Below are 27,882 nucleotides of genomic sequence, written 5' to 3'. Positions count from 1 at the left end.
ATTTTCTCCAGAGGTCGCAGGTGCAGTTTCCAGGAAAGGCTTGATTTTTTAGTGATTTTAATCACAATTAAATCCCTTAAAACAAATTTGAGGTTAGTTCTAATCAAATGAATAGATGAAAGGCATTTCTTAATAAGCAAAATGATTCAATCTTCAGAGACCATTATTGTTCAATATCCCATCATTCACTGTTTAGCCACATTTTTCTGACAAGTCACTGTATTTTCACAGCAAACATTAGGTTTGCAGAGAGAAAAAGACACAAGTAAAACCAATTACATGGTTTTTACTTCAATAATCTATAGTCAAGGACATTGTCCATTTTGGTTCTAGATGATTGCCACAAGTTGTCCAACCTTCACAGTCACGTAGTGCATTGTTGTAGTACTTTTTCAAGCATGACTGATTCTGAACAGTTATAAAAGACAGCAAAAGAAATATGTAAATCAACATTTCATTAATGGTGACTCAGCTCACTGTACTATACAAGCCTTGTGCGTGAATCTTCATGTTTAGAGGCGAGAGATGGTGGTGTTGAGGAACGGAACATTTTCCATTTTGGACAAATCGGTGACAACAGCAAGTACTCTAGCCAGAAATACTCTACTCGAACAACACCCCTCAGCCCCCAACTTGCCTAAAGCAAACCCTACCCTAATGTTACCCACACCAGCTATCCCATGGTATCACCAAGTAAATGCCATTTTAGGTGCAGTGTTGTGCTGTTATGAGAATTAGACCAATACTGCCAAACTCATTCTACATATGACCTCAGCAACCAGCAAATAGAAAAGGTATTCAGTCTGGACTAGAATCAAACATGTGAAAAGCCAGTATCTAATGCATAGTGATATCAGTGATATGCCAGGAAACTTTTGTAAATCCTTTGAACAAGTGATGTCTATAATCACACCTGTGAAACTTACACCGCATTTTATTGAATTACAACATCTATAAAAAGAGTCAGAAGGGATTAGAAAGTGGGCAAAGAAATAGCTTCAGAAAGGTCAAGGCCCCAACCAAGGTGAGGGTTCCAGGTGGACGGTGTTTTTTTTTTGGCATATACCATAAGCTCCCACAATTACCTCAATTTTCTTAAGGTGTCCCAGCGGCAGTCAAAATGCTAAGCTTAGAGTAGAATGATACAGTACCAGATCCCTTACTGTAATAAAACTACTTGCCCCAATATCTATCACATCCACATGGGGTAGAATTTGAAAAGCAACTAAACAGATAGTATATACATTTTTTTTATTCCAGGCGACAACTGATAGAACAAGCTGGTTTCTTGAACATATTGCTACAATATTCTACAGATGTATGGCTTTCAAGAAACATTAAAAACAAAATAAAAAGATAGTGTTTACAAGGTAAATATACATTTATTAACATCTAATTCATTGAATACATAGAAAACCATAACTATTTTTATTTAATTTTAGCCAGTGCTGCTGCTCTTCGTTCTGTGTTCTGAAACAAAGCTCGGATTAGGCTCTTTGCCTCAACTGGGGAAAATTCTGCTGCGAGGGGGCCCTTCCCATCAGTCCATCTAAACACATTTAAAAAGAAAGCGAAGTCAAAAATAGGTCCCAAGTTCTAAACATTCTATTAATTTAATATTAAGAATGAGGAAATTAAAGATACTCTGATCAATTTGCTTTTTGGCAAAGATTCCAATTGATATTTTATACATTTGGCAGTGGAGGTCAGAACACCAGATTTTCAGTGGGGTGCAGTGAGTAGGGTGCAGGAATGGCTGGCTTGCAACACAGTTGTCTGCAAAAACAAGAACCCAGTATTTAAATCTTGAATGTATGTTAAACCAAGATCCCATCTAAATTTTCAGGTGTGGATGCAAGAGTCCAGTGACAATTCCTCTGGATTCAAGGGAACCATTCTGCATGCCCAAAGATTGACCAGTCGTTTATCTCATTGCTGCTGGTGGGACAGTGTTGGTTCAGAATGGGTGCTGCGTTTTGCACAACAATCATCTCAATTCCAACTGTTAGGGGATGCTTTGAGAAGTTTTGATGACTCCATAAAGACAGTAAATAAATGCTTCTTTACCCATTATTCTCTTATTCAGCGTGTATCAATATACTTTTGGGGTTGCAACAACTTTGGTTAGCATGGAACACAATAATTACCCCGTTTATCTACTGATCCTTGACACATGAGGCAACATTGGCATCCAAGACATAGTCGATCCAAAGACATGCTTGCCTATGATACCTCAGCGGCAGATGGTGAGATCAAATATTCAAAGTTGAGATTTCTGTAGGGAATAAAGACTTTCCCAACAGGTTTCTAATGAATGTTCAATTCATAGCCTTTCCTCAGCCTACAACTTCTTTTTTCTCCACAAAAACTCCTAAACAGAAAATGACAGTTGTTTCCATAAATAAGTTCCAGGCTTTTATGCTTGCCCAAGTGGACTGAATAATTAAATTTGTGCACCATGGCATGGCAGTGCACAAAGGAAGCATCAACACCCACTCAATGTCAGAGCAAGGGAAGGCCAGTGCCATTTCCATTTAACTCAGTTTATATTAGAGCTTCACCAAGCAGACAAGATGATGTGCAGAGGCCGCCATATTCGAGGAAAAGGAGAGCATGAAAGGTGGGTGGGGAAGGTGGGGTGTCAGATAGCCAGACAAAGGGCACACTGGTATAGGTCTGCAAGTTGGCTGGCCCAATCTCCACGCCAGAAAAGTGAAGCAAGTTCACTTTAAAAACTTAGCAAAACCAACAAATAAATGCTTATGCATGGCCTGCTGCTATAGTGAACAATTCAGCAGGCCATTAGTTTAAAGAAAGCCCTGGCCCAGCCTTCTAAGTACTGTATTACTCATTATTGTAGAAGACAGAAGTCATCTATTTGTTTATGAGCCATTTATAATCCAGGGACATACCTGTCCACCAGTTCCTGCAGACTAGCTTGAAGCACTGTCATTAGCTCCTTGAATTTCAACCACTTTGGCACATATACTGGAATTTCTTCTTGATACTTTTTGTTTCTGCTTTCTTCAGGTAGTGGTTGGAAGATCTGCGGCCCTTCCTCGAGTATAGTTTTACATAATGAATAGAGGCAGTCTGCACTTTCCGAGGAGATATCCTGCGACATGCAAAGAGTTGAACTATTCTTAAAACTAATACAGTTCCACACAAAACTAATAAAATTAGTACGGAATCTACAATCAAAGCCTACAATATGGCATAATCCACTCTACTGGTTGGTTAATAGTCTCACTAGTATAGTAGGAGGGGATCACTGCGCTCCTGAGTACGCAGTGAATAAAACTTTAACAAGTCACAATTATTTCTCCAACTTTCCCCTTTTCTCACTTCCTAGCCCCTGTTGAATATATTTTTTAACATATATAAAGATCGAAGAAGTTTATATCAAAGGTAGTCACCACGCATCATTAAAGCTTAAGTTTTCCTATTTTCGTATTTAAAGGAGTAATTTGGTTGGAGGTTTGTGGATTTTGGTTCCACTCTAGCACTTGAGTACATAAGGTGACATTTCAGTATAAGAGTTTATCAGGCTAAAGCCGCATCTTCTTGCTCTGGTTATGTTGAAGATTCCATTGTACTAATTAAAATCAACTAGGGAGATGCCCTGGTGTCTTGGCCAACTTTCAATCAGTGCCATCAAGAATATTTAAAATCTACATAGAATTTAAAGCACAGAAACAGGCCATTTAACCCAACTGGTCTATGCCAACGTTTATGCTCCACATGAGCCTTCTCCCGCACTTCATCTTACCCAATCAGCATATTCCTTTCTCCCTAATGTGACTATCCAGCTTTTCCTTCAATGCAGCTATATTATTTTTCTTAACTATTCCACATAGTAGCAAATTCCATATTCTAACCACTTTCTGGGTAAAGACGTTTCTCCTGAATTCTCTCTTAGATTTATTAATGACTATTTAAATTAACTGCACTCGATTTTGGAACCCACAAGCAGAATTTTTTTCTACCTCTCTATTCCGTCAAACCATATTGTAATTTTAAATATCTCTATTTAGTTACCCCCTCAGCTTTTTAAAGTAGAGAGCTCCAGCCTGTTCAGTCTTTCCCAACAGTTTGAACCTCTCAGTTCTGGTATCATTCTTGTAAATCTTTTTTTTAAACAACTCTCTAGTGCTTCTGTATTTGGAGACCAGAACAGTGCCTAATACTCCTAGTCTCATGTTGCACACGCAACTTAAAAATGTCAGGAGGGACAGGATCTTAATTTCAATACAGGAAGAAATAAGAAAGGAATACAGGATATCAGTTAATGAAAAAATCGACAAATGCAAGTGTTAGTTTTAAATAACAGCAAGATCTTGTATACAAGTCTCATTTAAAATTATTTTTGTAAATCCACAAAATACTGAACAGGTAAAAGAAAATCAAACACCTTTTTTGATCCCCCATTCATAAGCCCAGAAGGCCACACTACTTGTCAATGAATGGACATTTGACTTACTCAATTGGCACCCTTTGTATAAAACATACTTGGTCTCTTATACAAAACTTCAGTAAAGACAAACATAATGAAAATAACCCGGTGAACTATCCGGGTTCACCATCCATCCCCACTTCCAGCATATCTATGTCTAGTACGGGACTTCAAATACAACTGATCTGTGTGAATGAACAAAAAAACATTCATCACCGTATTATGAAAAAACTGAATTTCACTCCTGAGACTGCTATAGCCCTTGCTCAAAATCTTATTCCATTTTGTTCCAAATTACCTCTAGCACTGTGACTCTGTTCACAATTTCTGTAATTGCTGTGTTAAGCAAAGTACCCATAGCTTTGCAATATATATGAACTGGAAGCACATCTTGCCAAACTTTGCCCAACCTCTTTAACTGATGAATCACCTGCAAAAAGAGATAACAGAAAAAGCAACCTTTTAGATAAACCCTGTTGCTGATGGCTAGAATAGGACAATCTTAATACATCACTTAGTTAGATTGATACAACAATCTGCACAATGCTGTGATAGGGTCTCCCATCAAGTTTGCATAATGGATTAAAGAACTGAGCATAGAAAATCAGCCAACTGAGCACTTGAAATCCGCAACTTGTTACCTCAAATGTTGGATAATATCATGGCGGAGTTATAAATGGGATCCACTTTTCAATTAGATTTGTAAATACTGGAATGGGAGTGAGTGAGGCTACAACAGCAAAGGGTTTGTATGAAATTAAAATGAAGATAAAGTCACGATTAAGTTGTGATCTTGTTACTAATAAACTACTAAGTTGCCCAATATTAGAATACAAGTATACCACAGCTTAGGCATAGGATCCTGGTCTTGAAGTTTTGTTTGCTAATGGCTCTTATTAAATTAAAGACACAATTACCTCACTTGCACAGCAACAGATTAAAACAATCTCAATATTAAAACATTTGAACGATCATGCAGGCAAAGCTGTAATTATGCACAATAATTGCAACTTCAGGCCCACAATTAAAAATAGGACTCAGTCTCACTAACTTCTGTTCATGTCACAGGTACTGATGGCGATGATCAGGTTCTGGCTGCCTTATTTTGTGATAAATGAGGTGCTTAAAATAAACTTAAAATGTTACGCAATATTTCAAGTGACATCTGCTGGTGAAAACAAGTTAATTATATAAATTTTGTGGTAGGACAAGGACTGTGCATAAAACCAGCAAAATCTTCTTCCAAAGACAGAAGAAACATCAGTTGATAATTTAAGCTGCTTTAAACAAGATACTGAAATACTTGAAATCACTGAGTGAATGCTTGTTCAAGGGATAAATATGAATATCCAAATAAATCCCTGCCCAACACCATACAAAGTACTGAGGTGCGATCTGAATCTCTTGTATGGAAACACAGTTAAGATAGCAACAATACAAACAGGAAAAGCTGAAACCACACAGGTCAGTATGAAAAGGCAGGTCACATTTCAAGTTCCAGTTTCATTTTTTTTTTTAAAAGATCCTGATGAATCTGCTGTGTATTCTAGCATTTCAGTATTCATTTTTCTTTTTTTAAAATTACTTGAGAATGGCTGCAAGACTGTCAGGCGGCATAGACCATTAGTGCACTTCAGTCAAATCCTCAACATAATGCGATGCAACCGGTGTAAAATCTTCTATTATACAAGCACAACACAAATTACAGGAAAGAAAATTAACTTGGGGGAAAAAAAGCTAGCCTGTCTCTTCTTTCAGACATTGGCAGATCTCCAGAATTTACAGCATATAAACAGGCTATCCAGCCCAACTGGCCTATGCTGTTATTTATGTTTCATTCAAGCCACAAGCCCATCTTCATCTAAGCTAATTAGTACATCCTCCTATTCCTTTCTTCCTCACATTAATTCTCTTTAAATGCATTCACATCAACTACTCCTTGTAGCAGTAGGTTCCATATTAACTACTCTTTGGGTAAAGAATTTACTCCTGAATTCCTTATTGGATTTATTGGTGACTATCATATTTATGATCCCTAGTTTTGGTCAAGTGAAAACATCTCAAGCCCAGTCTACCAAAGCCCCTCACAATTTTGATCATCTCTATTAAGTCACCCCACAACACCCTCTCTTCTAGAAAAAAAACGTCCATCCTATTCAGTCTTTCCTGATAGTTATTAACCTCTCAAATCTTTTTCTGTTTCTTGTGAATCTTTATTTGTACTTTCTCCAGCACATCGATATCCTTATTGTGTTCTGGAAATCAGAACTGTGCATGATACTGTGCAAAATATTTCACTTTTATTTCAGATTTTATGCATTCACCATTATAATTTTTTTACCTTAGTAAATTCTCCAACGCCTGTGCAAATTTGAAAGAACAAGCAACTGCACCAACCTGCCGGACAGCTTTGTTTGCGGCCGAGTAATTATCCGCATCATCCAGGCTTGAAAGATTTCTTGCATTCGACAACCTTTCCAGCAACTCATCTCTTTGGGCACGCAATTGCGCTAAGAAACATTCCGTCCCTGGCAATGAGAAATAGCAATGAGAAATGTAATGTCATTTTAAAAAAGGGCTTTTAAAAAAATGCAACTTTTTTTTTTAAAAAGGCACTTTGTTGCAATGATCAATTTCAAACTCCTAAGACACCCAATCCATCAACACCCCCCAACAAAACATTGATTTTCATTTCAGCCACAAAATTTACTATTTAAGGTAACATTTACTTTTGAAGAACGAGTAAATTAAAATCTATTCATCCAGCACCCAATTTGCTTTGCAATTTTTAAAAGCAAGGTTCACTTTGGATCTTTAGACAAGAATAATGAAAGCACAATTACACGCCAAAAGTGATGGAATACAGTGACCTACACGGAACAGTATTTAAAGTACAATATTCTCTCTCTATTGATTCCTCTCCTCTTTCCCCAGTCATATACCTCCCATCCTACACAGAGTGGCTAATTTGATCAAGGCCTTAAAAGAAAAATAAAACTCATCCAGATTTCTGGGCTCAACGTTTCTGCTAGCTGATGTTCCAAATTCCCAAATGCAACACAGACCAAGATAAGGACACTTTCCAGAGACAGAACCAAAATGTTCAAAAGACAGGGTTGCTTTTATCCACCGGTTAGTAATCGGCATGGAGAGTGATGGCTTTAAAGAATGAACTTGCATTTTTATAACACTTTTGACACTCTCAGTTATGGGTTACACAAACAAACCCAACAGCTAACTTCTGCACACATAGGTCCCACAAACTAGAACGATCAGTTAATTTGATTTGGTGGTTTTCAAGGTAGAAATGTTGGCCAGAACTCAAAAGGTAAGAATACTGCTACTACTTTTAACACTACTACTAGGTAAAGCCGACTCTCAAATGCAAATGTAAAATTCTGCAGTTTCAGGTGGCGGGTAAGAGGGAAGGGGTGAATGAAGGAATAAGAACAGAGCATCCACAAGTTAAATCAGCAATGTCTGAGCTTCAGCGCCATATGATGTTGACGATCCAAGTCAGATTTAACCTTGTACAACAAGCAAAATTAATGTTTTCACAAGTTCTAAAAGTTAGAAAAGACACATAACTGGGAAACTGTCAAAATATTACTGGAAATGCCTTCACCTCATGTTTATAGACATATTTACAGAGCCACTAGCAATTTTCCATTCAGTTTAATGGATTTAGTGACACCCTGTGATCACATTAATTAAGCAGGTTAAAAAGGTTAGATTGGTGCCACACCTATTGTCAAGGTGCAGTCAGTTCTCAGGCTTCTTCAGTTTGAAATTCTTAACAATCTTTCAGGCAGCTTAGGGCCCCAAAAACACTGCTGCAGAGTGCTGGAATGCATGCTCGCAGCCTCAAAGGAACTCTCTCAGAATTAGTGTCAATTTTCACTTTAGAATATCCCCAGAAGCAAAACAAGAGAATTCACTCAACAATGTCACAAAAACAATCCACATTATTAAAGCTCAGTGAAGTTCTTATTCTTTAGAGGAGCAAGGCAGATCTGTTTTAATTTCATCTAAACATATCACAGCAACAAATTTGATTCACCAGTGTTGCAATTGAAGGCTAGATATCTGTAATCACCTCCAACTCCACTTTTGACATATGAATAACGGATCGTAACTGCTGCTGTGCTGCTAGAAAATGCTTTGGAAATCCCAGACCATTACAGGGGCTCAATGATTAGCGAAACAAGATTCAGTTACACACCTAAACGTCTAAAACTTGGCACAAAGTCTACAAAGGTGGCAGCTCCATTACACAAAGGACTTGGGAGACTGCACTGGAACTGGTGGCCCAGGGTGATCAGATGGTGGGCAATATACATGCAATTGTTGTGGTGAATGGCAGCCAGCTGGGGCAACTTCTGCAGGGTATCCCTGAATGAGAAAAAGAGAACAGACTTAGAATTACCTTAAGACTGCATCTTCCAAAAGTAACTAAATGGCAACTGGAACAGTCTTGACATTCAACAACCAAAGTGACTATAAAGCTAGGCCAAATGCAACTCAAGTTTTGTTAGTGTTTTCACCAACACTTCCAACAGCAGCTATAAGCAAGATCCAATTCACGATATAGCAATCTTTCCATAATAACATTAAGAAATGCTGTATTTAAACAGAATTTCTGGGGGCAATAACTTAGAAAATGGCTAATTCATTGTCCTGAGAAAGGATTGTCACTGCTACAGTAGTTAAATCAGATAGGATTCTTTAATGGCACATGGGCATTTATATTGCCCATCCCTAATTGCCCTTGAGAAAGTGAGCGCCTTTAATGTAATGAACAGTCTCAAGGTGCTTCACAGATGCATTATAAACAAAGTACGACACTGAGCCACATAAGGAGATGAGGCCAGATGGCCAAAAGCTTGGTCAAAGAAACAGGTAGGTTTTAAGAAGTGTCCTAAAGGAGGAAGGTGAGGCAGAGAGGTGTAGGGAGGGAATTCCAAATCTTGGGGCAAAGGCAACTGAAGGCATGGCCACCAACGTGGAGCAATTATAATTGGGAATGCACAAGAGGCCAGAATTAGAGGAGTGCAGATATCTGAGAGGGCTATGGTGTTGGAGGAGATCACAGAGATAGGGAGAGGCAACTGCATGGAGAGTTTTAAAAACAAGGATGAAAATTTTAAAATCAAGACATTGCTTTACTGGGGGCCAATGTAGCTCATGTAATTTACTTCCATCCCTGCAATATGGGCCTCTCATCCTTCTAGCTACAGGTTTGGGTCTGGAGTGCACTGCCTGGAAGTGTGATGGAGGCAGGATCAATCGAGACATTCTATTTGAATAGAAACAAAGATGAATAGAAACAATGTGCAGGGGAATGGGGAAAAGGCAGGGCAATGGCACTAGGTCATAATGCTCATTTGGAGAGCCAGTGCAGACACAATGGGCCAAATGGCCTCCTTCTGTGCTGTTAAAATTCTGTGAAACTGTTTAAAAGATCACAAGATGATCTCAGCTAATCCTTAAGCCCAAAGGCTAACACATAGCCACAAATTTCTAATGTGTTTTGGTCTGAATCCTACATTTGAAAATCTAACTCACAAAAGTTGAATTATAAACTTTTATTTATGTAGTGTATGTGAAGGAATCTAAAACCAATCTGCACTGAGAACTGTAAGGAAAAATAATTAGTCCTATACAGCCAAGTCAGATAGTTGGCTCACTTGGGAAGAGACACTTGGGAAAATCTCTAGCAAATCTTTCAATTCAGGAAGTACATTGTCTGATATAACAACACGAACATTTAAGTTTGTATGAAATTATTGTGCAATTTAAACAAAGGCAATAGGCCATTTAAAATAAAATTTAAAAAATTAAGACTACAGCATGTGGGAGCTCCTGGATAACATTGTGATCCAGGGCAAACACGTCTGCAGTAAGTGCAGCTTGAGGAACCTCGGCTGAGAAGCATTGAGCTGGAGGCTGAGCTGCAGACTCTGCCACATATCAGGGAGGGGGAAAAGTTATCTAGATGCTTTATACCAGGAGGTAGTCACACCACTTAGTATAGGGTCTTCTGATTTGGTCAGTGGCCAGGGACAGGAGGGTGACTGCGAGCAAGGCAACAAGAGGACACAGAGGGCAGGAGTGTGAGCCTCTGCAATTGTCCAATAGGTTTGAGGTTAGTTCAGCTTGTTTAGATGAGAGCAGAGGCTGCAGAATGGATGCGCAAATTGACCATGGCACCATGGTACAGAAAGCCATTGAAGTAGGGGGAGCAAAAAGGAACATAGTGGTAGTAGGGGATAGTACAGTGAGAGGGATTGACACTATTCTCACAAAGAACGAGATTCCAGACGGCTTTGTTGCCTGCCTGGTGTTTTGGGACATCTGCCCAGGCCTAGAGAGGAACCTGCAGTGGGAGGGCGTGGATCCATTGGTTGTGGTCCAAGTAGGTACCAACAACACAGGCAGAATGAGGAAGGAAGCTCTTCATTGTCACTGAGGCGCAGGACCTCAAAGGTAACAATTTCTGGATTATTACCTGAGCCACGTGCAAATTGGCATAGGACAAATAAGATTAGAAAAATAAATGCGTGGATCAAAGACTGGTGTGGACAAAGTGGGGCACTGGCACCAATATTGGGGAAAGTGAGATCCGTACTGTTGGGTGGGTCTACATGTTGGGACGGGTGTTCTCGCGAGCCTTTAACTAAGGAAGTAGAGAGGGTTTTTAAACTGAATAGTGGGAGCAAGGAATCAAATTTGGGAAGATGTGATAAAACAAAGAGTAAGAGATAAGGCAAGAGAGAAAAGTATTAATATGGGAAATGATAAACAGACTGTGACAGGAAGGGACAGAGAGTAAAATTCTAAGAATAAATCAGCAGACAAGGCTAGATGCTACAAAAATAATAAAAGGACAAAACTAAAGGCTCTGTATTTAAATGCACATAGCATTCGAATCAAAACAGCTGAATTGATAACATAAATAGAAATAAATAAGTATGATCTGATAGCCATTACAGAGACATGGCTACAGGATGACATAGATTGGGACCTGAATATTGAAGGGTACGTAACATTTAGGAAGGGCAGGAAGCTAGGAAAAGATAAACGGGTGGCTCTGTTAACTAATGATGGTATTAGCACACGAGAGGGATGACCCAAGTTCAGGAAATGAGAATGTAGAAACAGTTTGGGTTGAGATGAGAAATGATAAAAGGCAAGAATTCACTTGTGGGAGTAGTGTACAGACCCCCTAATTGTAACCACCTGGGAGGACAGAGTATAAAAGAAGAGATAATGAGAGCTTGCCAGAAAAGTACATCAATAATCAAGGGGGATTTTAATCTACATATAGACTGGAAAAATCAGATGGGCAAAGTTAGCATAGATGGATGTCATAGAATGTTTTCAGGATAGTTTCTTAGAACAGCACGTTTTGAAGCCAACCAGACAGCAGGCTATACTAGACCTGGTATTGAGCAACAAGATAGGATTAATTGATAACCTCATAGTGAAGGCACCCCTAGGTAGCAGTGATCACAATACGATTGAATTTCACATTCATTTTGAAGGACAAATGAGTGCATCCAAAATTAGTATTTTAAACTTAAATAAGGGCAATTATGAGGACACGAAAGCAGAGATAGCTAAAGTGAACTGGCAAATGAGGTTAAGGGATAGGTCAATAGAGTTTCAGTAGCAGACATTTAAAGGGATATTGCAGAATACACAGAATAGATACATTCCAATGAGAAAGAAAAATTCCAATGGGAGGGCCCACCATCCGTGATTAACTAAAGAAGTTAAAAAGTGTCAAACTTAAAAGAAAAATCATATAATTATGCAAAGGCAGATGGCAGGTCAGAAGATTGGAACGAACAGAAAGAACAGCAAGGAATGACAAAAAGGTTAATAAGGAGGGAAAAATTAGAGTATGAGAGAAAGCTAGCTAGTAATATAAAGACAGATAGTAAGAGTTTCTATAAATATTTAAATAAGAAAAGTTAACAAAGTGAGCATTGATCCTACAGAAAATGGGTCGGGGGAGTTAATAATGTAAAGTAGGGAGATGGTGGATGAATTAAACAGGTATTTTGCTTCGGCCTTTACTATACAGGACACAAATAACAGCCCAGAAATAGCTGTAAATCAGGAAATGGAAGGGAGGGAGGAAGCCAGGAAAATTACAATCACCAGGGATGTGGCATTAAGCAAATTGTTGGGGCTGCAGGCTGACAAATCCCCGGGTCCAGATGGACTTCACCCTAAGGTCTTGAAAGAAGTGGCTAGTGAGATAGATGATGCATTGGTTTTAATTTTCCAAAATTCCCTAGATTCAGGGAAGGTTCCATTAGATTGGTAAATGGCAAATATAACTCCTTTATTCAAAAAGGGAGGGAGACAGAAAGCAGGAAACTACAGGCCAATTAACCTAAAATCTGTCATAGGGAAAATGTCAGAAGCTATTATTAAAGATGTGAAAGCAGGGCACTTAGAAAATTTCAAGGCAATCAGGCAGAGTCAACATGGTTTTGTAAAAGGGAAATCATGTCTAACCAATTTATTGGAGCTTTTTGAAGGAGTCACATGTGCTGTGGATAAAGGGCAAACGGTGAATGTACTGTACTTAGATTTCCAGAAGGGATTTGATAAAGTACCACATCAAAGGTTATTGTGGAAAATAAAAGCTCATAGTGTAGGGGATAACATATTGGAAAGAAGGTTGGCTAGCTGACAGGAAACAGTTGGCATAAATGGGTCTTTTTCTGGTTGGCAGGATGTGATGAGTGGTGTGCCACAGGGGTCAGTGCTGGGGCCTCAACTTTTACAATTTATATCAATGACTTGGATGAAGGGACAGAAGAAATGGTTGCTAAATTTGCTGACGACACAAAGGTAGGTAGGAAAGTAAGTTGTGAAGAGGACGTAAGGAGGCTACAAAGTGACATAGATGGGTTAAGTGAGTGGGCAAAGATCTGGCAGATGGAGTAAAATGTGGGCAAATGTGAAATCATTCATTTTGGCAGGAAGAATAAAAAAGAAGTTTATTATCTAAATGGTGAGCGATTGCAGAGCTCCAAGATTCAGGGGGATCTGGGTGTCCTAGAGCATGAACCACAAAAGGTTAATATGCAGGTACAGCAGGTAATTAGGAAAGCTAATAGAATGTTATCATTTATTGTGAGGGGAATTGATTACAGAAGTAGGGAGGTTATGCTTCAGTTGTACAGGGCATTGGTGAGACCACAACTGGAGTATTGTGTACAGTACTGGTCTTCTTAATTAAAGAAAGATGTAAATATGTTAGCAGTTCAGTGAAGGTTTACTAGACTAATACCAGGGATGGGCGGGTTATCATATGAGGAAAGATTGGACAGGTTAGGCTTGTATCCACTGGAATTTAGAAAAGAGGCAACTTAATTGAAACCTTTAAGATCCTTTGGGGTCTTGGCAAAGTGGATGTGGAGAGGATGCTTCCTCTTGGGGGAGAATCTAGAACTTGAAGTCACTGTTTAAACGTAAGGGGCTGCTCCTTTAAGACTGATAAGGCGAATTTTTTTCTCTCAGTGGGTTGAGTGTCTTTGGAACTCTCTTCCTCAAAAGGCAGTGGAAGCAATCTTTGAATGTTTGTAATGCAGAGCTAAATAGATTCTTGATTAACAAGGGGGTGAAAGGTTATCGGGGGTAGGCAGGAATATGGGGTTGAGGTTACATTCAGATCAGCCATGGTCTTATTGAATGGCGGAGCAGGCTCGAGGGGCCGAGTGGCCTACTCCTGCTCCTAATTCCTATGTAAAATTGTTCAAAGCCTCTTCTACAAAAACTGGCAAATTGATTCATATAAAATACAGTAAGCTTTCATACTGCAATATCAGACATAGAGTTGGACATTCTATCTCTGTGCCACCAGACTTTTATTCCCTCCCAGGTTAGGGTAAATCAATGTCCCTTCAAGTCATATTTTTCTGTAAACTTAACACATTTCTTCACAAAGTTTCCCTATTAACTTATAATTATATACACCTCAAGTATAATGGTGTGCATGGGGATGAAGGAAAATGCAAACACATATTTTGGGCTGTTAAAACGTAATAAGGTGGATCAGAGGATTCTCATTTAAGCGCATGTAAATTTATGCCTGCATTAGGGACTGTGCAGTTGACTTCCCTAAATAGGCTGAATACACCATTAATCAGCAATAAGGTCATGGTATTGTAGCAGCAAATATAGTAACTTGGCTATAAACTCAATGTTGCAAAGGAATTTAAAATCAGGTTTTTTAAAACATTATAAAATACATACCGATGATAGGTAGGCACCACATCGTAGAACAAATGGAACATGTTTCTAACTGTGTAGAAAAGCTGAACGGCACTGAAAAACAAAACACACACCATAAGGACAAACCAGGGATTGTGGAGCGAGAAACTGCGTTAACCTTTGGATCAATGTCCTTTTATTAGAACTGGGAAAAGTTAGAGCTTAAGTGAGGGGGTGGTGGGGGAGGGGGAAGATGGGGAAGAGGGTGAATAAACAAGAAGACAAGGGAAGGGGAGACTAAATGACAAAAAGGTCCATGGTACAAGCAGAGTGAGAGCGAGAGAAGCAAGAAAGAAAAACCTAAGTCAGGAAAGAAAAAGGAAATAAAATGGTGGCAGAGGTTACGATCTAAAATTGTTGAACTGTGTCCAGTCAAAAGATGAGATGCTGTTCCTCAAGCTTCCGTGAGCTTCACTGGAGTGTTGTATGAGACCAAGGACAGAAAGTCAGAATGAGGGAAAGATGAAGAATCAAAATGACATGAGACTGGAAGCTTGGGGTCACACTTGCAGATTGAATAGAGGTTGCTCAAAGTGGTCACCTAATCTGTTTTCAGTCAATCCAGTGTAGAGGAGACCACATCGTGAACAGCAAACACAGTATACTAAATCGAAAAACACACGATTTCTATTTCACCTGAAAGGAGTGTTTGGGGCTTTGGATGGTGAGAAAGGAAGAGGTAAAAAGGACAGGTGTTGCATCTCCAGTACTTGCATGGGAAGGTGCCATGGGTGTTGGTGGGTGGCTGAGGAGTGAACCAGGTGTTGCAGAGGGAACAGTCTGTTTGGAATGCTGAGAGGGGGAGATGTGTTTGGTGGTGGCATAACACTGGAGGTGGTGGAATTGGTGGAGGATTACTCAATGAACGGGCCAGCTTTAGTAGCAACTGCTGAATGTAGATCCAAATGAGACAGTTACCTTTTGGAGAACTCTACAACTTCATGCAAGAAGTGATCTTTCACTGTAAATCGTTGTCCTGAAAGAACTGAAACTTAGCACCACCCCATGGCCAAAAAATGCAGTACCGAGGACACCAGTTCTCAAACACTATTAAAAACATCTCATTAGGTCTTTCTGAATCTGCGATTCAACATTCTGACAACACTTTCCCTCTTTGAAAAAAAAAGGATACCAAAGTCACTTGATGTATTCCATACAACAGCTTCTGTCTGTGATTTGAAGCAGGCATTAAACTTAATTGCATTAATGTCACCACTAAACTAGCAGGAAACAAGGATTGAATATTCAAGCACATGAGCACACTATTATCCACAGGAATCTTGAGACTAACGGGGAAAACCCCATAACATACAAGTCTGGATTCACTTACAGTGCATAAATAGTTACTGGCTTCTTCTGCACATTTTTATGAAGTGTCATTCTTATTTTAAAGTCTGACAATCATTCTAGAATATAAAGCTCACTTCACTCACTTGCAACCCAAGCATACAAATCCTTGTTATATACAAGTTTACCATGGAGTTACATGATTTCTTTTAACAGTTGCCTCTTATGAACTATTGCTCAGAAGAGGGCTCCACTGGAAGGAGGGTGCTATGTCAGTGCAAAGAAACTAACATGCTGCAGACCCTGAAATTTTTTTTTTAAATTGCCCTCAAAAGTTTTTTTTTTAAAATTTTGCACATTGAGCTGAAGGACGTTTGTATGGGGAAATGAAGTAGAGTTGTTACAGCGCAGGAGGAGGCCACTTGGACCATCATGTCTGCATTGGCTTTCCGAATGAACAATTCACCTAATGCCATTCCCCACCTTCTCCCCACAACCCTGCACATTCTTCCTTTTCACATAACAATCTAATTCTCTTTTGAATGTCAATTGAACTTCCCTCCACCACACTCTCAAGCAGTGCATTCCAGACCGTAGCCACTTGCTTAGTGAAAAATCTTTTTCTCACGTCACCTTTGCCTCTTTTGCTCATTACTTTAAATGTGTGCCCTCTCGTTCTTGATCCTTTCACGAGTGGAAAGTTTCTCCCTATCAGCTCTGTCCAGACTCCTCACGATGTTGAATACCTACATCAAATCTCCTCTCAGCCTTCTCTTCTCCAAGAAATACAAGTCCTAAGTTCTCCAATCCATCCAAGTAACTAAAGCTCCCTAAACCCTGGAACAATTCTCGTGAATCCTTTCTGCATTCTTGCCAATGCCTTCACATCCTTCCTAAAGTGCAGTGCCCAGAACTGGACGCAATGCTCCAGCTGAGGCCCAAACTCATGTCTTATACAAGTTCAACATAGCCTCCTTGCTCTTGTACTCTATGTTCCTATTAATAAAGCCTAAGATACTGTACATTTTATTAACTCCCTCAACTTGTCCTGCCTCCTTCAACGACTCATGCACATATACATCCACATCCCTCTACTCCTGCACCCCATTTAGAGTTGTACACTTTATTTTATATTGTCTCCCCATATTCTTCCTACAAACACTTATGTCATTTGAGGCATCCAGTATTACCAAGTTAAATATAGTACAGTTAGATGCACAGTAAATCTCCTTCGACTCTGACCACCAACGCACCATACTAAGACCATGTAAAGCCATGTAAAGATTCTTCTATATGCCACCAGCCATCCTATGGTCTCAGACTATGGTGCTAACTTGCAAAATTAGCAGTGCCGGCTTGCCACGTTTCCAACCTCACAACAGTGACTACACTTCTTGGGGCATCTGGAGCTTATAAAAGGTTTTATAAATGCAAGTTCCTTCTTTCTATTAACCCACATGAGCACTAGGTAGGACCTGTTTTTCACCTCAAGTCTCTCTGAAGAAAACACTGCCACCTCCGATGCACTGAACATGGGTACAGCCAAAATAATGTCACATGCACCGATTGTGTTTCTTATGCCATGAACTCACTGTCAAAGAGATGAATGGTTTGTAGTGTTTCTGGGCATGGGAACCCATGTTTGTGCAGTTGCGGCTGCCTCCCTGGCCCTGAAGACAATAGTCAAGCAGGCAGCTGTTCTTGAAGGTAACAGGATTTGAAACAATTAAAAAAAGGTGTACCCCATTCCAAATGTTTATCTATCTATAAGTAACAAGAGACACAGATTTTTATTATAAATTTAACCCTCGGAGAACAAAATAGTTGTATGCATGGAAGGAAGCAGACGCCCAGCTTAAAAGCACTTCTAGTCATCATTCTCAGACACACATCAGCCATTCAGCTGATTCACAACAGGGCAGTATATAACAGGTGAGATAGAAGCATGCCATCCTACAGACAGGATGGAGCAAAGAATAGGGAAGGAGGGCCAATTGGACAGTTCTTTCAAAGGGCAGGCACAGGTACGATGGACCAAATGGCATCCTTCTATTTGTATGAGCCCTTGAATTAATTAATGATTTCTATATTTGAGATGCAGAGAGAGTTACTCTGCAATTTTATTTCCCGCAGTTAATATCCACTAAAATATAATGGCATCTTTTTACACTGCCCCACCTAGAATGTTGGACACGAACTGCCAAATGTAAAACAGCTTTCAGGTTAAGGTTTAAGCTCAATGCTTAGGTACAGAAAAACAATTCCACTCCACAGCCAACACTGCCCAAGATAAAGATCCAAGGCTGTGTGAACAAAATGTTAGTCTAATTTTCTGGAAGCTGATGAGCCAGTTGTGCAGTTCCAGCATTTTCTGCTTTATTTTGGATGTACAGAACTTACGTTTTTATCCACACTGACCCGGGGGGGGGCGCTATACAACCTCAGGGTTGCAGAGAACTCTTTTCATCCCAAAGAACTAACATCTCTAAACGTTGGTGACCGAATGCACAAAATTACTTGCCATTCAGGCGTGGCGTTTGTGGCCTCAGAGAGAGTCTGGTAGGCCAGTTCCACCAGTTTCTGGACGGATTCGCTGATACGGCAGGTGGGAACACAGAGAGTCCGATGGCTGAGCTGCTTTCCGTTCCCCAGGTTCACCATGTCGCTCGGGGCAATGTTGGGCGTCTTTGCCGTTTTTGCTCTGCTGACCAACCCCAGGCCGGGTAGCTTTGGTATGGGGACCTTAGAATCAGGTGTAATCTTAAAAACAGTAAGTAGATTTTTGAACTAGCGCAAACAACTCATGCTCAAGGTTTTGCACCAAATTTAAACCTAGGCTTACAACTAAAATTAAAATACTGCCAATCAGAAAAATTGAGATTTTTAAGCAGTGTTTTCAAAACCCGACATTCTACTTAATTGACAAATTGTCATGTTAGGGGTTCTAGATTCTAGTGGGATCCACAAACTGATCCTAAAGGTTCCCCAACATCAGATTTCTGAACTTTTCTGTACTCACTGACTTACCTGCAGAATATCTATATTGTATATTAATAAAATATATCTGATCTGAAGTTAGTTTACATAGAATGTATAGCAGAAGCAAGCTTTTCTGCCTAACTGGTCCATGATGGTGTTTAGCCTCCACATGAGCCTCCTCTCTCTCACCCTACTTCAACTAACCCCATCAACATATTCCTCTATTCTTTGCTCCAGCCTTCCCTTGAATGCATCTATGACAGTCTTTCAAACGTTAGGTTAGAGCACCCCCTGGTGTATCGGGGTGCTCTGCACAAATGAAAATCCAAAAACCACTGATTAAGACCCCGTTCCAGATTCAATAATACTGCCAAGTTTGGCATTTTAAATTTGGCACCGATATTTAACATTGGCCATTTAAAACACAACTTCAACAGATATTTCAGTAAAGCGTTACAGGTGGAGAGGCCGGTGAAATGTTACATAACGCCAACATTAATTATGAAAAAAAAGTCAAACTGTGCAAACATAAGGTTGGTCCTTCAAACTTAGGTTGTGGAGAAAAGTACTTTAAATTATGAGACATTAGGCGAAGTACTGTTGTGGGAAGAATGAAATGACGTGAGAGTATTGCCCAGGTTTGAAATGTAGTGGTGTTTTTTCCCCAATAGCACATTGTTATCAATACTAAATAAGTTTAATGACCATATGGAAGTGTAGTGTCACAAAACTATCATATTTCTCATAATATTATTGTGGGATATTATAAAGAAGGCTTATATGTGTGTGGTTGTGTGTGGCTGGTTTAATTGAATTAGAGATGGTTTAAATTATCAAGAGAGTTAGGTGTAAAAAGGCATTTGATTTGCTAAAGGATGAGCTAAGGTAAAGGGAATTTGCATTTTTGGATAAGGGGGAAAAGTTGTTGGATTTTCAAAGAGATATGGTAGGATATTTACAACTAACAAGGTAAATAGAGCAAGGTTATCACGTTGATTTTTCCCCAAAAGTACTGACCACAACAACAGCAAAAAAGATTTTTATATTATGGGAAAAGTAACTTCCAAAGACATGGGGAACAATGGAATTTACAAATCAAAGAAGGAGAAGTATATTTAAAGAAGGATGGAAGACTGTATGGTGTGTGGCCGTGTGAGATCTGAAAGGTACACCATGTGAAGCAGGCTTGGGTGCGGGGGGAGAGCCTCTAGCCACTTTGCAGAAGTCTGCTGTTCCAGTAACTAAAGTTGTGTTAAAAGCCTTTGGAATTCCGTTGTTGAGTGGTTGTTTGTGGTAACCTTGCTGGACTGTCTCTATAAATTTAAAGTTTGTTTTGGACTGTTGCCTTAAAGGGGGTGTGTAGTTGGGAATCTGGTTAATTACGAATTTTGAGAATTGTGATAATATTAAGTCACTGTAATCTTGTCTTATTCTTTTCTTTTGTTAATAAACATTGTAATTTAATTTGTACAATCTCCAAAGGAGTTAGTGGGCTCATTACTTCTGAATTCAGCGCACAGACCTTCGCACATTAAATACAGGTTGCAAAACTGTTGTGATAGTGTGGCCAAGTTTCCCTTGTGGATTTGGTCAGCCTGGAAAATACCACCTGCCATATCATAACATGTAGTGCTTGCTGAAGAAATTCAAACAATGTTATAAGTCACAGTTGGGCATTTCTTGCAGATTGGGAAATTAGCTGCATTCTATTGCTAATGTTCGAACACTACTATTATTTATAGTTATGTTAAAAACAAAACTGCAGAGGACCCAGGGTATGGCCAGCCCTACCCCAATCCATCTCCACACAGAGTCAGTATAATATGGCTGCTTAGGGCTATACACACTAACTAATTCACCTTCACAGTGTTGTGGATCTCAGATGTCATCAGGTTTCTGGCAGTCACTATCACATCTCGACACTTCTTACTGGCAAAGTGAACATTTACATTCCTTGCATATTTTAACAAGTCTGTAGAATGGTCCCGCAAAAATTTCATCTCTTTAAGCTTCTTCTCAAATTTATCTGTTTCTTTTATCACCTGGAGGAGAAGGGGCCAGAAAAACACACACATACAAATCAATGCCAGAAAAAGCAATAAACCATGATGTCTGAACTCAACAACAGTACTCTGTTCTCATTTATATCCCTCAAAATTCAATTACAATGCCCACTCGGGTGTCTATAACCACTGAAGCTGCAACATGTTTATATAAACACAATGACAAGGATGTACAGCAAAGCCCATAGGGTCAGATGTTTGTCTAAACTCATCCTCCATGCATCAGCCTGGCTGGTTCCACAGTAAGTTTGTCTGGAACTGAAAGCATTAGATTTTGCTTCTTCCCAAAGCCTGTCTTAGCTTACTTTAGTAGCATTATACAGTCACAGAAACAGGGACTCCTGCTCATTGGAAAATTAAGTCAATTAATTTGAGAAAGGATCAGCAAGTACTTAACAACACAGGGCAGAGATGGAAGTCCTCTCCTCCACAGAGAGAGGGAATATAAAACAGATAACCAACCCCTATCCTCCCCCCCAAAACTTTCATCTGCAACGCTGGGAAAGGGGTGCTGATTCCATCCAGAGACAAGGGAGCACTTTTATCAATAATTTGCTTTGGTGGGAGAACAGAGATGCAGGGTACGCCGTGAATTATAATGAGTATTTGCATGTTTGGTATTGGCTCGTAGCGTTGGTATTTACATGTTGGGCAGATTATTTCCACTGTTAATGATTTTTATAGTTAACAATCCAATTTCAATGAGCAAATATGTTATTATAAATTTTAGTAAATTGCCCGTGGTCAGTTCGTAAGTAAACGTTATTTCAAATATACAAGATGGTGGCAAAGCGGACATAGGGACCTGCTCTGGTAATCCACTTACAGACCAGAGTTTGTAACTACGGTGCGAGGTTGACAAAGCAAAATTGATTGGAAATTCTTGTGTCAACATTTTTCAATAATAGCTGAAAAGTGTGGCCCAACCTTGAAACAACCGGAAGCAAGGCTTGCGGATAGGAAGTGAGCATCCTATGAAACACTTTTGGATATATACACACAAAAATAATTTCACAAAGAACACATTAACTATCCCAAAATCCAGCAACTTATTATAAACAAGCAATCCAATTACAGGGTTTTCAAAACTGTTATGCAACAGGTTTCACAAAGCAGTTCTAACTTTTCCCCAGTCATTGGTGAAGTTAGCTTTGTGTTCTTCTTACCTCTTCGTACTGATCCAACTGGCTGCTGTTTGCTGGTATAGAATATACTAAACAATTCTTGATGATGATTTCGGATAAATCCTCCCAGATCATATCTCCCAGCATCTCTGCTAAGATTACATCCTGCTTCACGTTACAAACCACAGAATCCCACTGAGACACGTCTAATACAAATATTAAAGGAAAGACATAGTCAATATTCTACACATCCAATTGTAAGTGTTTTATCTGAATTATGCTACTGGACTAATTTCAAAGGCATCTTCTTAATGAGGCAACAAACAAAATTCCTTCTTATGTTCGAACGTAAACAAAATTCCTAATGCATATTCAGAAAACAGAGGGGCAAAGTAAAGAAAATGTACGTACAAAGAAGATGTTGGTGTAGGAACTCCAACACAGTGATCACCTTCTGGTAAACCGCTGTTGGCGAGGCATGACCAGATTGCCTTTCAATTGCACTGAGCCGTAATATCGCATCTTGTGTCTGAAGTTCAATCTCAACATCAATGGAAGGATCAAGAACCAGTGGTTTCAAAATGTATTTCATCAGAATCTGACCTGCGCAATTCAGAGACATGAATTCACATTAAGTCATGAAAGGCATCCAGAGCAAAAACATCAATGACATTCTACAACAATGCAACTGTAAAGGGCATGATTTTTCCCAAACTTGCACTCAAAAGTAGACACATATACATGACAATTACAATGTGAACGCAACCATTGCTCACAGGGGGACAATTCTCTTCCTTCACCCACCACAGGAAATGAAATTTGCCAGTTAATTGATCTTTTTAATAAATAATAACAATAAAAATCTTTTTATAGGCATTTTAAAACTGCATGAACTTCTCCACTTTAGAAACCATGGCCAGAGTGAAACTTTGAAAGTAAAAAAAACTCAATCTAAAGTCATCTAGCATCACTGTCTGCTAACATGCTTTAAGGGAGCAAGATTAGTGGGAATTTTTTGCTCAGGTTTATTGGACTGTGGAATCTCTGTTGAAATGATTTTCTTACATGGGAGCCACACTGTTATCACAAGAGGACAATGAGGAGTTATTTTAAAAAAGGCTAAAAAAGACCTTGAAGGTCCAGAAAACCAGATCTGTGTCAACCAGTACCCTGAGAAACTGATAAACGCAACTAATTACCTGCCTCCAAACAAAGTACTTAGGCTTCATATCTGGAAAATTGCCAACTTAGTCAACCCAAACTGAGTTCAGCCAAAGTACATCAGAAGGTAAGGATCTGCCCCCAACAGAGCACCTGCTGATGGAAGCTCAATTGTATTAAAGACAGCAACTTTTGAATTTCCGTACTACAGTCAATGGAGGGGGAGAGGGAGACAATCTAATCAATCGCTGAAAACTACAATCATTGTGGAACTGACCATTCGTGGATTTTTTTTGTAGATATAAGCTCCTTGTAGCTCCACGTTTCTTTGTGTTCCATTATCTGACTAACAGTGCATTGAAAAACAGTAAAGATTTTTAATGGTTAACTGAAGCTCGAGTGTTCATTATTTTTGCAATCCTGCAGTCAGACCTCTAAAACCTGTTAGCACTATGAAAAGTCTTACAGTTTTTATTCAGAAACTATGGATATAAAAGCTTCGATCTGCACACAGAAATTATTTTATTATTGGACAAGCTAATTTCTGAGGCACATTTCATTGCTCTTGTGGACCTACTGTTGGAAGGTAGGCTTACTGTTGGAAGTCTGGTTCTCAGACTTTCATTCAACGCAGGTGGAAATACAATGGAGGAAGAGTGGTATAGGGTTGTCATATACAATGTGAATAGATGAGTTTTACTTTTAGGGTTATAAAAATTAATTTAACTGATAACATTCCTTTCTTCCCAATACTCAAAGGGCAAGCATCAACGCCTGTTTCCTACCAAACTATGCCACAGTTCATCAGTTATGTTTTCTGTCTGCAAGGACGTTATTCAACTCAGAAAGTAATGATCGTACAACTACATTTGTGATCTATTGTGCCCATGCTTCACAACGTTCAATATATCCTGGCAACAAAAAAAAAAATCTGAAATATTTTACTAATAAAAACTGCTTACTGAAGAATTTCAGCTTCCTGCTCAGTTCACCAAGGATAGCAAAGCCTTGAAGTATCGACACAAGTAGAGGCTCAAGATCACTCTTCTTCTTTGATGTCATGTTGCACAAGCGCAGCTCAGTCTTCAAAGTCCACCCAAATAAATCCTCAGCTGGAGGAAAACAGCAACAAGTGATCAGCTCCTCCCATACATCAACAGTTTCATTATCACTTCACCTCAAAAACGTATCTCTTCTGTGCAGAGGAGTAGAAAAATACTAGGCAATGGTGCACAAGTTTCCTTTGTACTGGAATGCTCGAGAAAAATTAGTTGAGAACTAGAAGCAAGTCATTATGATGCAAGAGCTGCCAATGCACAGGAAGGAAATAAAGGACAAAGTTAAAAACAAAGCTATTCAAATCCTGAAAAATCGCAGCAGAAAAGTCAGGATTAAGTTGGAAAAAAGATAAAAATAATATATCCTATATACTATTCTAATTATAAGCATTTGCATTCATATTACATATCTCAAGGTGTTGCTCATCAAAGAATTATGCTCTTTACAATAGGCTTCTCAATAAAGTGAGAGAGAGAATGTATTACTAGAAGTTATGTTATTAACATGGCTTATAATCCTCACTGGTCAATCTCCCATGACCATGCACACAGAGAGTTAAGGCCAATTTATCATTCTGGTGAAGCATGGTTAGAGGGTTGCAGCTTTCTGGACCAAGGTGCATAGGTATAATTCAGTCCCTATTTTCAAGTCACATTCTGTCCTTATTTTAACAGTTCTATCATAAATTCTTATTTTATTATGTAGTCTATGTAAACTGTCACACTAATTACACCCAATCATGAGTGGTGGTGCTGCAGCAATTCCACTGGTGAGTGATTGTAATTCCATAGGCAGTTTTCATTGTAAATAAGGACACAGGAATTGTCAATGGAAAACACCAACAGGAAATGTCTATACGTCTTACATAAGAATTTTTTTTAAGAATGATGTATACAGATTTCTCCAAACATATCTAGGTATTCACAGCTCATACCTTAGTCCCTCCTCCTCCTTCAAGTGCTATTCACTAAGAGGGCACTGGCAATGATGGGTTTCCATTGGACTGGTCCATGACTACGCTTGGCAAAGTGGTTGTCCATTACCTTCTGCAGTATGACTGACCAGGAAACACTCCCACTCTTACTGTCTACCTTCAGGCATATTGGAAGGATTTACAGGCTGATAATCTAGCTTTTTGACCACGTCATGAATGCATCTTCCGTGGCCATCCGCCCTGGAGTGGGACGTGAACCCAGAGCTTCTGACCCAGAGGAAGGGACACTACAACTGTGCCACAAGACCTCCTTCATACTTTAGTTCTATTATTTAATCCCTCAAAAAAAAAAATCAGTCGATTCACCTTTTGTAGGAGCTGGTGAAGGAGGCAAGTTCCAAACTGCCAGCTGCTTCCACTCCTCACCCAGATGGTACAGCAATTTCTCCTTCTGTACAATCAGCTCTGTGTGAAGCACTTGCAACATCTTCAGCTCAACTCCCTTCCTTGATTTTAGTAGGGTCAGGTTGGACTGTGCCTGATAAACATAAGCAGAAACAAGGGAACGTTGGACTTGTCAGCAGCCTTAACTGAACTCAGACACTTGGAAGTAAAAATTAAACTGTGCATGTTTTATTTTGGCCACAAATAATTGCACTTCAGGCATATAAGCCAAACCAACTGCTCTTTGGGTGAACAAAAATGTGTAACTGAAGCCTGTCTGTCTGTTTGATAGATCAGATAGATGTTAAAATTCACATGCCTATATTGGAAGAGCAGAAAATTTTTCCTGGTGCCCTGATCAACACTGACCCTAAACCAACACCACCCGCCCCCCCCGCTCCCTTCCAAAAAATTAATAGTTTAATCTGATTGCCATTTGTGAGATCTTGCTATGCACAATCGTTCCCATATTTGCCTATGTAACACTCACTGCACAAATTAATTCACTGTATGGAATACGTCTTGATATGTTTGAGAAATGTGATACGGGTTTTTTATAAATACAAGTTGCCTTTTGATTGCAGTAGGCAAAACAGAATCTCCGGATTCCGTTATGGAGTTTAAAACCAAACGAAGATAATGACAGCAACATGCCTGGAACACCAGAGCTTGCATATTAAACTTCAAAAAGAGACAGAGTGGGGAATAATTAAAAATCGACTTGCGTGGACCAGTTATGGTAAATTTCAGACTTGGTCCAGATAGCAAGACCCAAAGAATCTAAATTATAATCAGCTACACCAGACTTTGGCAGTAACACTGCAGTGGCAGCAATTTATTTTTATATTCCGTTTCAATGAGCCTTCAACTCAGCAGCATAAGAACCAACTTTAAGTCTCATTTACAATCTGTATAATCCTGTTAAATCCCAAACAGTTAACAGCATTATGGTTCCAAAAACAGTTGTGTGGGATGGATGTACTTACCTTAGTGAGATGAGTAGCAGATTTGATGTAGTTTTTCTCTAACAAGGCTTGGTGATGCGTTTCAAGGGCAGTGTCAAACTGGAAACGGTAACAAGCAAAAATAAAATTAGCTCCACTAACTTCCCCTGTTTCTTGACTTTTCACATACAAACCAGTTTATGTTTTGATTTATTTCAGTTATTTTCATCCTCACTAAGATACACTGCAATTATTCTCCAATTTCAACTTCCCTCCAGCCTTTCAAAAGAAAGCCTATTTGTGAATTTGGCTCTCCTTTTTTTTATTTCATTCAATTCTATTAAAAGTACACTCATTTTCCACTTCTGATAAGATTCACACCCTCAACATTGACTAATTTTTTTATTTTCTGAAATATTGCCTGATCTGCTTTATGTCTACAGCATTTCCTGCTCTAGTGCAGGAAAAGCATGCCTTTTACAACAGACAAGTAATTAATGGAGAAAAATATTTGCATAAAGCTTCAACACTGAATATTGCCAACACTGCTTAAAATACAAACATAGCATTCAGAACACAATACAGAAAAAACTGCAAAGTTGCTAATTGCGTGGGAAAGAATGTAAGTCTGACCATATAATAAAAATGATTCAAGAAAATCCTTTTGTTATTTCAATTGTTTTTAATTTGATCAGTAATGCTACACTACACCATGTGTGATTCATCCACAATGTTCCTGTCTCCCTCCTCATTTAGAGCAAATGCCAATGATACTGAATCCCCTCCCTCCACCAATCATTACTTTCTCCTCTTTGCAGCAAACAAAAACAATGGCTGTAAGTATTTTTTAGGCAAAAGTATTAAGAATTACATTGAGGTAACTGGACAGCTCTCACCCCCACCACTCAGAAATCTGCCAAAACCATTTACAAGAAAACTAATAGAAGGGAACTAAATCCATTCTAGAACAGAACGCAAAGTGGCTACTCACCTCATGTAATTGCGTCAACACACCCAGTAAAACCGTACTTTTCTCCAGTTGTTGTTTCAGCTCACTGAACTCAGTCACAGCAACATGGAGATCTCTCTGCACCTGTTAAAACATACAAGATACCATCATATTAGTTCCATGGGTTATTAT

At 39.2% G+C, this 27,882-nt stretch overlaps 1 protein-coding gene across 1 annotated transcript in view; it reads right to left on the bottom strand.

Moving 5' to 3' along the window:
• Positions 1-1,237: 1,237 nt before the first annotated feature.
• The window catches only part of zw10 (zw10 kinetochore protein), a 31,797-nt gene continuing 5,152 nt past the window's right edge, over positions 1,238-27,882 (bottom strand). The window contains exons 3-16 of the mRNA XM_078532974.1: positions 27,733-27,834; positions 26,784-26,861; positions 25,720-25,891; positions 24,323-24,472; positions 22,611-22,802; positions 22,242-22,405; positions 20,872-21,054; positions 18,555-18,793; positions 14,729-14,800; positions 8,676-8,845; positions 6,851-6,981; positions 4,752-4,883; positions 2,913-3,115; positions 1,238-1,549 (exon numbers count right to left, since the gene is read on the bottom strand). Coding sequence (XP_078389100.1) covers positions 1,429-1,549; positions 2,913-3,115; positions 4,752-4,883; positions 6,851-6,981; positions 8,676-8,845; positions 14,729-14,800; positions 18,555-18,793; positions 20,872-21,054; positions 22,242-22,405; positions 22,611-22,802; positions 24,323-24,472; positions 25,720-25,891; positions 26,784-26,861; positions 27,733-27,834 — 2,109 coding nt within the window. The 3' untranslated portion in view covers positions 1,238-1,428. The remainder of the gene's footprint in view (positions 1,550-2,912; positions 3,116-4,751; positions 4,884-6,850; positions 6,982-8,675; positions 8,846-14,728; positions 14,801-18,554; positions 18,794-20,871; positions 21,055-22,241; positions 22,406-22,610; positions 22,803-24,322; positions 24,473-25,719; positions 25,892-26,783; positions 26,862-27,732; positions 27,835-27,882) is intronic.

This window comes from Cetorhinus maximus, chromosome 2 (genome assembly GCF_964194155.1).
Source record: "Cetorhinus maximus chromosome 2, sCetMax3.hap1.1, whole genome shotgun sequence".
In the NCBI taxonomy this organism is placed as follows: domain Eukaryota; kingdom Metazoa; phylum Chordata; class Chondrichthyes; order Lamniformes; family Cetorhinidae; genus Cetorhinus; species Cetorhinus maximus.
This window is presented reverse-complemented; position numbering and strand designations above follow the sequence as displayed.